General features: G+C 45.2%; 1 protein-coding gene across 4 annotated transcripts in view; it reads left to right on the forward strand.

Moving 5' to 3' along the window:
• The window catches only part of TSC22D1 (TSC22 domain family member 1), a 92,290-nt gene extending 82,092 nt beyond the window's left edge, over positions 1-10,198 (forward strand). For 2 of the 4 annotated variants that reach the window (XM_040054536.1, XM_040054535.1), the window contains 2 exons: positions 7,714-7,765; positions 8,786-10,198. In XM_040054536.1, the coding sequence (XP_039910470.1) occupies positions 7,714-7,765; positions 8,786-9,043 (310 nt within the window). In that variant the 3' untranslated portion in view covers positions 9,044-10,198. Of the gene's footprint in view, positions 1-6,991; positions 7,296-7,713; positions 7,766-8,785 lie in introns of those variants that run through there. The other 2 variants (XM_040054540.1, XM_040054541.2) reach the window with 2 other exon arrangements.
• Positions 10,199-13,119: the final 2,921 nt, after the last annotated feature.

Consider the following 13,119-nt stretch of genomic DNA (forward strand, 5'->3'; position numbering starts at 1 on the left):
CATTGGAGCCAGGGGAGTTAATCTAAAAACCATTTACCTATTTGTTCATTGATACAGCTGATACATGTGAAGCCATTTGGTAGTGATTGCAGGGACTGAAACTGGGAGTGTAAATGGGCAACTGGTTAGAGGGCTGTTGTCTTAACATACTTGCTGAAGAGGAAAAGTGGCATTGAGCTCTGGGCTTTATTGTCTTTATTTTTCTATATGTGTAAACTGGTTGCAGTGTTGGGAGTTTATTATTATTTAACAGAACGACCTTAAAATGGTTCTGCACAGCAGGGGTGGTAACGAGGGATCTGCCACCACAGGAGCTGAGAAGTGGCTGATTTTCATCCTCGTTCACGCCAGATCGGATTCCGCATCCTGGGTGCTCCTTTCCCACGCTGAGGACTTTACATTTTGTTTCTGTACTTTTTCATCAGCTGTTCTTAATAATTTCTGTATAAGCTGGGGTAGGGAACTTTATTCCCAGCTTTCTGAAGAACATAGGACAACTCTAGGTAATTGCAGAGGTTTTGGCTTTGTTCCTGGCACCCTGAGTTGGCTTCTAATGTGATAGGCTTCTGTGGGAAATACAGGCTTAATTTCAAGTGTTGCACCAAAAAAATGGCCATCAAAGGGCAAATCATACTCAGTGGGAAGCACAGACCAGCTGTTAATGCTATATAAATACTTTTTTAATAAGCATGACTAAATTATTAGCTGATCCAAGATTTTCAATATAGTTTCAAGAGTAACAATTAGAAACAGGGGAGAAGGTTGGAAAAGAAGAAGGGATGGATTAAGGAGTTTTTTAAAAAGGCATAATGGGTGTAAACTTTACAAGGGGCTGACGACAGGGGAAGTGAATGGCCTTTTAAGATCCTCCATCTTCCCCATCCACAATTAGCAGTACTCAGTAAGATGTAATTTTCCCATTTCATGAGACGTGATGTGGCTTTTCTGCAGCCTTAAGGAAACAGAAAATAGTACAAGTTGAAAAATAATAGAAGATGACCTTTCTTAGTTACAGGTTAATTTGGCTGGGTTTTAATTTGATTACTAAACCCACTGTGTACTGTTGAAGGTAACCTGGGCTGGGTGGGTGTCAGCCATTGTCCTGTAGTCCCTCCTGGGCTGTTTGTCTCCTGGGTCAGAGTTGCCTTTTAATACGGAGAATTGCATCTTTCCAAGTGCTTGTCACGTCGGTGTGCTAAAACACTCCCTATACTTGCTGTGTTTGTTACGCCTATATTAAGTGTAACTGAAAATGCTCCAGTGACTCTTTCCTTCCCTCTTCATTTAACTTTGGAGTCTGTGGTTGAAAAATCTGTTGTACAGTTAGAATAAGTGGGATTAAATATTTGTGTAAGCGGTTTTTACTTTGGGGTGTTCTTGCCTGTGAGAAAAGCATTTACACATGAAAGGTACACAAAAGACCATGGAATTGAACATTCTTTATATGCACTAAATCTAAAATTATTGAAGTCAAATTTCACGTAAAGGAAAAATAAATTTGGATAGTGAAACTTAAAGGTTGTGACATTTTATCACTCTTCTATATAAGCTGCTTTATGACACTAAACTTCTTTCCCACATCTATCCTGGGGACAATGTCAGCATGCAGTGTGATGTTGTGGGCAGCTTTCTGGAGGAAAGATAATCAATTCCTGGCTCAGATATCTCCCTTAAAACTTTCAGGTTGCTAACATGTTGGTGGATCCTTTCCTTTGCAGTCCTTGGTCAAGGACACTTTCTGGGACACTGAGGAGGAGGGCTTCACCTGTAGTAAAGTCAAATATTTCACACCTACTCATTTAAAGGTTTCTGAAATCAGGAAAGCCTGTGATTTCCAAGCTGCTCATTACTGCAAATGTATAACTTCTTTAAATTTAAAGTAGAGTAGCATCTGGATGCAATTTCAGGTTTGAGTTATGATGGACCTCAGCTGGCTCTGTGAGGGGACTTTGAAACTGATTGGATACGTACAGAACACAGACCTTCATCTCAACTGCAGTGCTAGATGGTTATCTATGGATGATCTCGGAAAGGGGATTCCATACATCCCTCTCCAAGCATCAAAATTGCTTTAAGATGGCTCATATTTCCCTGCAGAGTTTTCTCTGGTGGGGGTAGCAAGTGGGTCATCTCTCTGTTTGGCTGTATGCAGGTACTTGATTACAGACAATATGTTTTGTTTTGTCAGCATTAAAATTGGGAGAATCATTATAATTCTCATTAAAAATAACTGGGATTGACTTGGCAATTAGTTGCCTGTCAAAGAGAAAGAGGATATCCTCAGAGGAACCAGTGAGAACCTCTCCTTGTTTTTCTTTTTGATCTTACATAGTTATCCTCTTGCTTTAAATGCAGCCTTCTGTCTGTTGTGCAGAGCTCACAGCATGATACTACTGTGTATGCACTATGATCAGAGAAACTGGTTATTTCCAGAGCCCCAGTAGGGTGTGCATATTCTTTCCACTAAATATTTATTTAGTTATGCTTGCACATCTGGAAAAAAAAGAAAAAAACCCAAACAAATAAAGCACTTCATTTCACTAGCATCTCGCATAGCTTTCCCTTTTATCTGTTTTTCATGGAACTTAAACCCCAATTGCTAGCAAACTAATAAACTAAATTATAGATGCAAATAACATTACTGTGGGGGAGGAAAAGCTCACATTTAGGAAAACTGAGAGAGTACTGTCTTGTAGAAAGAGCTTTTTCAATTTGGCAGAAGTACATAAATTGAAATAGCAGAATTCATTCTAGAAATAAAACATGTCTTTTGGAGCTGAGCAGTAAGTTCTTAGTGGCTTGGTTTCTTTAAATCAAGATCTTAGCTAAAGGTTTGGAGCTGGAAAAGGAAGTTGGCTGAGATTTTGTGATCTTTATTTAGGCTATCTGAAGATGGGGTTTACGTGGGTGGGGTTATTTTGTTTGGTTGTTTTTTTGGTCCTTAGTCTGTTAAAAATATTTTATGATTTACTGTGGGAAAGAAAGTTTGTTGGGCAGCTTGTCCACTTATGTACCTTTACTGAGAAGAAGAAAAAAAAATAATGGCCTATTGAAATAAATAAACCCTTAGTCCTTGATGTCAAGTACAGTCAGAGCTTTCGCTCTCAGTTATTAGCTTGACACAATTTTGCATAAGTTGTATGCTGGGGTGTTGCTGTCAGTACACAAAGAATTTTGAATCTATGAATTTTAAGGCAGTATAGTACTCTGCCATTTATTCACCATTTTTAGATGCCAAGTGTAATGCGCAGTCAGATGTCAGGTAGAATCTAATTACTTTAGCCTTTTCTTGAGTAAATAGCAAGTTTTATTTTTAAGCTCTTCCGTACTTGTGTTCTGCAGTTCAAAACTGTAGTTGAAGTTCACAAGATCTGAGCCTGTCTGAGTGTAAGATGAAAGTGTGCTGTGACAGCAATTGCTGTTTTTCTAATGTGGTTTCTGGTGTGGTATCTTTGTAACACTGTCAAAAGATGAGATTTATTCCATGTTCAGAAGATGCTTATAGGGGCTTTTAATGTTGTCATCTGAAGGGAGCATACACTGACAAGGTAATTGTCACTAAAAGGTAAATGTTTTAAGTTAAAGAACTTTTTAACACACATGGAGAAATATGACAAACCAGACTTGCATAGAGACAAAATGATTCTGTGCTGTAGTTTACCTCAATGTGTGCTTAAGATGAAAAGCACTTTCTTCAAGTGCTTAGCATGAATAAATAGAGACAGGAGGAAATTATTTAGTGAGAGGAACAGTGTTTAAGAGCTGAAATATTACAAAACGTGACATGTGCTAAAAAGTCTTTGACTACTTTATGTTCAGTTTAAGAAGTCAGTTTATTTGAGGATCAAAGATGCTGGTGAGCTACTCGTTTGCTGTGTTGTACTCCACCCTGCTGATTTCTCAAGAGCCTATCTCGAGTCTTTTTCTGTTCCTTTATGCAGTTTGTGACCGCCTGGGGTACTCTCTGGGTACTCAGGCTTCCAAAGCATGTGCTCACAGGGGCATGAATTTGTCCAACTCGGTGCAGACCTAGAGTGCCTTAACCAAACTGAGGAATTCTGCAGCCTTTTTCATCTCTACTCCCAGGAATGTAAGCTTTTTCAGGAGCCGAATATCGTGTCTTATCTGTTAATGAGGTGTTAAAAGAGGTGGTTATAAGGTTTTGAGTAACACAGTTGTAATCTTGACACCCTTCTAGAGGAAAACTGAGTTTGGAGAACTATCTTCCATGCACTTTTTTATTTCATAAATGAGATAGTTGTTAAAAGCAACACTCAAAAAAACAGTCCTTAGAGCTCAGTGTCTGTCCTTGTCAGGCAGATGATGGGATGTTGAAATGAGAACATCGGAGATAATGGCACTGTCCCCACCTCCCAAAAAATTTCACTCCAATTTTGGAGATTAAAGTAATTTATAGTGTGGTATTTTTTAATTTCCTAGATGATCCGCTTTCTCAACCATAAAGGGACACTTATGGTTTGCTTTTTTAATAGAGTGGGCAAAGCAGAACATGTATATTAATAAGCAGTCCTACTTACGCAGCTGACAGCTTTCTGTTGAATCACAACTCTGCTTGTAGGCATCTAAAAATAAATGACAGATTTTGTTAAAAGCCCACTGAAGTTAATGGAAGATGGTTAATGAGCTTAGTGGGAATTTGATTTAGTATAATATGTGTTATCTCTTCTTTGTGAAGATAAATATAGAATAAAGATAGCAGTATTGTTGTTAATTTAGTTTGAGAATGGTATAATTTTTCTGCCGTAAATGGAATAATGGCATTTGATAATTACCAGTGGTTATGGCAGAACCAACAACCATCTTGGAATGCATCCATGGCTTCATTTCTACATGTATGAATGAAACTATATACAGTAGTCTGCTGCCTGTCCTGCAACAGCAAAGCAGGAGTTTTAAGGATGTGTCTGTCCAGGCCTTTGAGTTTGCTGTCTTCAAGTTCTTTTATGCAAGCCGATTAGCAGTGATAGGACTTAACCTGTTTTTACTCCTACTCTGCCCCTTTTCTGATGAAGAACTACAAGGGACAGAGTTTGTCCCAGAGCTTCCGTCCAACTGCAGTTTTGTTAATTGTGCTGAGTAACTGCCATGGGGAGGAGTCATTTGAGACATGACTGATTTCGAAGCCCAAGCTGTCATAAAACATTAATTTAGATCAAGTCAAGGACAGGAGTTGATAGAGATTCCAGTTCAGATGATGTGCTGCTGGCACCGTCTCTCAAAGGGCTCACTTGATCCCTGCACGCGATGAGGAGCAGCGTGTGTAGGGAGTTACCTCTGCAGGGAAGTGCTGTGGGGAAGCGGACGTACGGCACGTGGTTCCTGGTGCTTGTCCCTCTGGAGCGGGGAAGCTGGAGCCCGATGCACGTGTTTGAACGCATCACTTCAGCTTATTTGCTGTCACGCGTTTGTGCGTACAGGGAAGGGTTTGTCTAAAACACTTCCTTTAATTTTCAGCCTGTTAGGTGCTATCCTGTGCAAATTCCCCACATATCCAAAGGGTGGGATGTGAGCTGTGCCCTTGTGGGATGTGAGCCCTCTCTGGTAGTGGGAATGTAGTTGTGAGGAATTCTTATTCTTAAATGTGACCTGCCTGTGAACAGGATTAGTTTGTACTACTGTGTTGGCATTATTGAATGAAAGAACAGTAGTCTAGGACAATAAAAATAAACTAAGAAGGATGATGCAGATACGCAAATGCTAAATTTAGCTTTAAGATGATTATTCCGTGCCTCCTGGCTTTCCTGCTTCTCTGGGAGGAGCACCTGTGATGTATGTGACTTGTAGCTCTTGTAGAAGTTTGCTATAGAGAATGGAGGAGGTTTTTGACTTTATATTTTTGTGTCTTTAAGTAACGTAACTCCTGCTGAAAGTGCAGGTCTAAAAAAGAGTGGTTGTAGAGGCTGGCTGTCTCTTGTGACAGTATTTCGTGGTCTCGTTCAGCCTCAGCTCTCTTTTGAAGCTGTTACTAGTAGGGAAGATCACTTGGACAGGCACTGAACGTAGCTGCTGTGTTCCACGACACATGAGAGCATAACATTTGTTGAGAAAAACACCACAGTTAGGTGGGAGAGGGATCTTTTCCTAAATTGTTAATAATGATTGTGCTGCAACTTTTAAGACTTAAGTGCCTTATGGTGCAACCTAAAAATAAGTGAATAGGCATTTTCCCTGTCACTGTTGGATAGTATCAGTCGGCTTGCTAGAAATCCACAGGTTTGTGCCCTATGTGCTTTTGTAGACGATCCGTGGCTGAATGTTTTCTATTATAAATGGCTTCATGAGCTCCTAAGGCGTGTGTAAGGGATAAAGGGGGACCGTAGGGGTCTGAGAGAGTTTCATCTGCAGTGTGTGGGTATCCTGCTTTTCCTGCTTGGCATGGGCGCCGCGAGCGGAGCTGCCGGGTCCGGGCTGCGCTTTGCGGGGCTGATGTGCGCGGATTTTGGGCCGAGGCGGAGGTGCGGCTCGGCTCGCTGGCTAAGCCCTGGGAGCCGGCACCGGGACTTTCCCGCCGCCGCGCGCCGATAGGTGGCGGTGTCGGCGCGGCCACGGCCGGCCCCTCGGCGCGTCCCCGCTCCCGCCGGGCCGTGCGGGGTTTCCCCGCCGCTCCCCGGGCCCGCTAATTATTATTATTATTATTATTATTTATTATTTTCTCCTTTTTTTCTTTACATTTTTAAAAATATTATTATTTTAAATCCCGCTCCGTTCCTGCGGGTGGGGCGCGGCGGCAGCGCGCGTGCCGGGGCTCGCGGACGCGGCGGGACCGAGCCTTGCCCCCCCGTCCCCGCTCCCTTCCCCCGCGCGTGCGGGACCGTCCCGCGTGGGCGCCGCCGGCGCGGGCCGCGCGCGGCGGTCGCGGGGGGGGGCCGCGCTAATGAGATGCGCGGCGCGGGGCGGAGCCCGGGCGGCGCAGCCAATGGGAGGCGGCGCCGGCGCATAAATGGTGGGGGGGGCCGGGATGCCCGGGTTTTGTGCTGCGCGGCGGAGCGCTCATCCCGCTCGGAGCCGGCCGAGCGCAGCCCCGCAGGGTCCCGCAGGGTCCCGGCCCCGCCTCGCCCGGCGGAGCGGCCCCGCACGCACACACGCCTCCGGGAGGAACGAGACCCGATTATTTTTTTTTTTCCGGGGAGCGTTTCTGGCCGCGGTTGCATGAATGCCCAATGTTGTAGACCGGTGGCAATGGATCTAGGAGTTTATCAACTAAGACACTTCTCGATTTCGTTCCTATCGTCCTTGCTGGGCACCGACAACTCGTCTCTGAGGCTCGACAGTAGGTAAATAAGTGTTGTGTCCGAGCGGCGCTGCTGGCGCGGCGGTAGCGGGGCAGGTGAGCGCCGGGCTGGCTCCTTTGTCCGGGGGAGCCGCAGCCGCGGCACCGGCGCCCGCCTCTCCCCCCGGAGGTGCTGCCCTCCCCGGCGCCCAGCGCTTCTGCCGCAGCCTGCGATTGAGCTCCATCTTTGTGGTCCGTCGTGGGGCAAAACGTTGGGATATTTGGTCGGGCTGCGGGCGGGGGGCTCGGCGCGGCTTTACAGGTTGCTTTGCTGCATTAGAGCATCCTGGTGAGGCGTCGGCAGGGCAGCGTGAGGATGACTTTCTCTGCCAACTGGCTGCCAGTGCTCGCGTCTCTCGTCTCTTAAATAATTCAGCCGCTGCTAATGTATGTTTTTTCTTCTCTTTCTTTCTCTCTTGCAGCTCCTCTGGTGCAAGCGTAGTAGCTATCGACAACAAAATCGAGCAAGCGATGGTAGGTACCGATGGGGCATAAAACCTCGTTAGTGTTTGAAGCAGTAAACAATATGGGGATGCGGCGGCGATGGTTAACCCGTGCGGGGACGCGTTTCAGTAGCGGAGCCGGGGACGGAAAGGGAGTCACGGGGTCGGTTTCGGAAGCTTTTTTTATTTGTTATTTTTAATTGATCAAGGGCTTCCCGGGGGGAGGAATGCGCACGTTTGTGTATTGATGCCGGGGAGGGAATGACGGCGTTGCTCTTGGCTCCTGCCTCCCCAAATTATTGATCCCGGCTCTATGCGGCGGCGGAGGGGCGCTGCTGGGTAGAAAGCAGAGCGTATTTGTGAGGTTTTATAGTACCAGAGAGGGGGCGTTTGGGGGTACTTTTCATTTTATTTTTTTAACTCTTCGCCGAAGCGCAGCCGAGCGCAAGCCTAGCGAGCGCATCCCCCGCGGGCTGCAGGCGGGGCATCCCCCGCCGCCGTGCCCTTCTCCCCACGGGCGCCGCGGTGCCCGGAGCCGGCGGCTTCACCTCGGGGGCCGCGGCGGCCGCTGCCCCGGCCCCCGCCCGGCGCGGAGCCGGGGGCCCGGCCGCCCTTTGTTACTGGAGCGGTGCCTGGAGCCGCTCTCCCGGGAGCCTCTCCGGCTGTTGCTAGGCAAACTCCGAGCCTTTAACTCCCGGCTATAAATAACTCGGCCGCCCATTGGCCGCGCCGCGCTCTGACGTCACCCGCGGCCGCGCGCCGCCGGCGGGAGGGAGGGAAATGCGGCAACCTGCGCCCAGAACTGGCTGCAGCCGGCGCGCGCGGGGGCGGGGCCTGGCGCGGGGCGGGGCCGCCGGGCAGCCCGGGCCGCACGTGAGTGTCGGCCGTGACAGCCCGGGCCCGGCTCGGCTCGGCTCGGCTCGGCCGGGACGGCGCTGCCCGGGGCCGGGGGTCACAGCGGCCCTCTGCAGAGCGGGGGCTGCCGCCCCTCTCTGCCCCGGCCGGGCGCTGCGCTGCTGTCCTAACGCACACGCTCTCCTCTGCGTTTCAGGATCTGGTAAAGAGCCACTTGATGTACGCAGTGAGGGAGGAAGTGGAGGTCCTCAAAGAGCAAATCAAAGAGCTGATAGAGAAGAACTCGCAGCTGGAGCAAGAAAACACTCTGCTGAAAACGCTGGCCAGCCCAGAGCAGCTTGCCCAGTTCCAAGCACAGCTGCAGACTGGTTCTCCGCCTTCCTCTTCCCAGTCACAAGGGACAACACAACAGCCTGCTCAGCCGGCATCACAGGGCTCAGGGCCTTCAGCGTAGCTCGAGTTGTCATCGCCATCGTGATCGCTGGCTTCTGGACTTGCCCGGAGTGAGGAGGACTAGCGGGAATCCGCCACAGCCGCCCTTCATCCATTTCAATGCACATTGCAACCCAGACTGAGGACTCCATGCCTTGCACACATCAGGAGAGGCTTCTCCCCCCTGTATTACACGCTCATCTGTCTCTCTGTTACCTCCCTTACCCTTTTGGCTTGAAGGAGTCTAAGTTCTTAGGCTGGTTGAATAAAATAAACTTCTTCCAGAGAATTAGCACAAGTACACTGGGGACTCGAGCAGCTTCTGCAGATGGCTGAGAAACGAAGCTGCATGCCTGAATTTTTTTGGTTTGTTTTTAGATCTTCCACTCATCCAGTGCTACAGCTGATACAAGTGCTTTTCAAGCTTGGAAATGTGAAGAAATAGACTGGAGTGAAAAATGATGGCTCAACCCCCAGTAGTGCATTGGGGTTCCAAAGTGTGGACTGGTGCATAGGATCTAAGGGGAAGAGGGAGAAAGGTAATCTCAGTGTTTAACACTTAATTGTCACCTGAAACCTTAAGTGCAAATATTTGCACCGTTTTCTGAAGCAGTGGACAGGTGCATAAAGCTGTGTTATATATATAAAACAGGTAGGTGACAATACAGTTGTTGGCTCATAGGATAATTACAATGAAGGTTATTTGCCTACTGTATATTTGTGTATTTAGTGTAATTACTTTGTAAAATAGAAAACTGTAACTATTTAGGTTGTACAGATTGAAGTTTAGTTGTTTCATTGGCTGATCTGAAGAAGTTTGAAAAGTTTTTTTTTATGCTACATGAATAAGAATGCACCTACGCAACTGTTCAGAATTTGGCAAATTTAATGCTGTTTGTGTAACTTCTGAAGTTCCCTGGCTGCTGATTATCTCGAAGTAAATCATTGTTCATTGTAGTTTGGTTCAAGATGGGAAAAACCACTCCAAAAATTATCAAGCCCTGCTAGCAAAGAATTAAAGAAAAAAAAAAATTGGATTTCCCAGTATGGATTTTTTGCATATGATCTGTATAGTAGTATGCATATGTTTTTGTGCATGTTCTCTACAGTTGTAACACGTCAATGTATTTAACTGTTGCACTTGTCAACTTTCAATAAAGCATACAATGTTGATAAATCACCGTTTGTATATTGTACTGGTGTTAACCACAGCCACTTTTAGGATGCTGTAATGCAGTTTGACATGGGTGGTGAGGTCAGGAAGCCTTAGTCTTGGTGCAAGATGCTGCCTTTTAGATCTTTAGTTTCAGCTAAAAATGCAGCTCCTGCTTTCCACAGCTCTTAAAAACAGGCAGATACTGAAGTTAAACAAAGGAGAAGGGAGTGGGGCGCCTGACTAAGCAAAATGCTGGGTTTAGTCCAGTCCTATATGGTCAGGACTGTAGGGCTACCGATACCTGTTGTATATGAATGCAGAAGTAGTTTTCTAGTGGCAAACTGCTCTTGCCTGTGCACTGGTCATCCCATACTGGTACAGTTCCCACCCTTAACATGGGGTGACAAAGGCAGTAAGCACTTCAGCTATCCCAACAGGTCAGCCTGTATTACTGTATTAATTCTGCCTTCTGAAAAATATTGAGAATAATTTCCACTTCTGTGTGTGTAAGTTTGGGAAAAATGCTTCGTTAGTAATACTGACTAAAACAGAATCTAAGCTTACGAGTTTCTAGGTGAATGAGTAGTGAAGGTGTGATCGATACCCTGCAACCAGGGGAGCAAAGGAATTTGCAGTTTCACAGCAGTGACTTAAAATGTGAATACAAGAAATTAATTTGACTTTAAGGGTTAATTACAAAGTGTTTTTTATAGGGTCCTATGACTGCTTACTCCATGCATGAAAATCAATTGACGCTTTTTGTGGAGCTTCTTGTTACTGAGAATAATCAAGTGTAGCAGAGGAAACTAGAAAGCTGAAGGTTCAAAGGTAGGACAGGTCACTCTTGTGTTTGCTTTTGGTGGATACTTAGCATGTAGCAGTTCGGGCACTACTTAGCTGAATCACAAGTAGTTGAATTGCCTTTATTGGGATTGCCATATTAAAGTCCTTGCGTGAGCGTGTCTTCACGGGAGTGTGATCTTGAATTCGTAGCTGGTGTTCTTGAGATTTCAGTGTTCAATTTAGGAGCGTTCTTAATGAGGAAACACCAGAGAGAAATGCAGGGTTTTTCTTTTTAATGGATCAAGCTAAAATTAGAAATTGTTGATAGCCTTTGTGGCAGAACAACACTTGAATTATTTGGATCCAACAAAAGGAATGCTAATTTTGGTGCTTTTTAAAGGGCTTAATTGTCTCCAGTTGCATTTATAATCTGACTGGCTCTAGTGCTTCTAGGCCATAACATTGTGAAAATTGACTTTTTTATATACTTACACAGGTCAGCTTTCTCACCCGCTTCAGTAATCAAAATTTGTGAAGAATTTTTCTGGGGCTTTTTTTGTTTCGTTTTGTTTAAAAATGAAATTGACCTCTGGGTTTATTTCTTTGAAAAATACCGTCAACATATTCTAAATTCAAGTTTGGGAGTTTTTAAACTGTTCTTTAATAGAGGATTTGGAAGGCTTCAGGATTTTGGTCAAGTAATACATTAATAATTTTAGTACACTGTACTAAACAGTGGCAAATCAATGCTGGCAAATCTCATCATTTATGTACTGATTAGTTCGAAACTGTGGAGCTGGTTCTTGGAGCTGTTTATTAATTGCTAAAATGTGGCCAAGCAATGTTTTGTTGCTGAGATGATTTTAGCAATAGCTCTGTCAAAGCTGCAGTCTTTTCATGAAACGGATTCAAATTTACAAAAATTGTGCTTGAAATCTGGACAAAGAGTAGATGTGTTTGTCAGTTATGTTGTAATACTTCTGGAATGAATTGTTTTGATTTTTGCTTTTGTTCTAGAACAAATAATTTTTCAGAGAACTTTAAATCAAATGTTATCAGTGGTCAAGAGCATTGTATCTTTCCACCAAATTTTTTCTTTTTACAAACTCTGAGATGCTCACGTTTTCATCCGCACTGAAAGTCATATTAAACGTAACCTATCTTATATGTCTAGTTTTTTATTCTCTGCATATCTCCAATTCAGTAACTCTTCAGGCTATATTCAAGCTGTTTGTCATTTAATTTCTTTTTGTCAATTAGCTGCACACTGCTGGCTTTATTTTTAACAGCAATATGATAAACTGATCAAAGCAAATTATCACTGAGACCAGGTTGGTGGTCTTTTTTCTTCTTACAGCTTTTTTTTTTTTTTTTCTTTTAACCAATACTTTTTTGGCAAATAATTCTGAGGCAAGTCTGGGTGATTCAGATTCTGAGGTCTCTATAAATAGTTGAGAGCGCTGGCTGTAGCTGTGGTAGAGTTAATCTTCCTCAGAGTAGCTGGTATGAAATCATGAGTTGGATTTGTGACCAAAAGAGTGTTGGTAACTCAGGGATGTGTTTGTTACAGCTGAGCAGGGCTGACACCGAGTCAGGGCCCTTTCTGCCTCTCACCCCACTCCACCAGAGAGGGCTGGGGGTGTGAGCTGGGAGGAGACACAGCCTGGACAGCTGACCCCAACTGACCATAGGGGTATCCTATAATGTACGGTGGTGTGCTCAGTGTGTAGAGCTGGGGTAAGAAGGGGAGGAAGTTCAGAATGATGGCGTTTGTCTTCCCCAATCACTGTTACATGTGGTGGAGCCCTGCTGTCCTGGAGATGGTTGAACACCTGTCTGCCCACGGGGAGTGGTGAATGGATTCCTTGTTCTGCTTCTCTGTTAAACTGTCTTTATCTCAACACACGAGTTTTCCCACTTTGCTGATCCTCTCCCCTATCCTCCTGTGGGGGAGTAAGGAAGTGACTGTTGTGGAAGGAAAGAGAAATAAGAGCAAGTGGCTATTGTGGCACTTAGCAGCTGCCTGGTTAAACCACAACGGTCCTTGTTGTCACCTGCTGTGGGCCTCGAAGTACCACCAGATGTGATTGGAATGTGCTCGATTGATTTTATAGCTATTATTGCTGTTTTGCTATTAATCGACAGGCTCCTGTTTGCCA

The sequence above is a fragment of the Hirundo rustica genome, chromosome 2 (genome assembly GCF_015227805.2).
Source record: "Hirundo rustica isolate bHirRus1 chromosome 2, bHirRus1.pri.v3, whole genome shotgun sequence".
In the NCBI taxonomy this organism is placed as follows: Eukaryota; Metazoa; Chordata; class Aves; order Passeriformes; family Hirundinidae; genus Hirundo; species Hirundo rustica.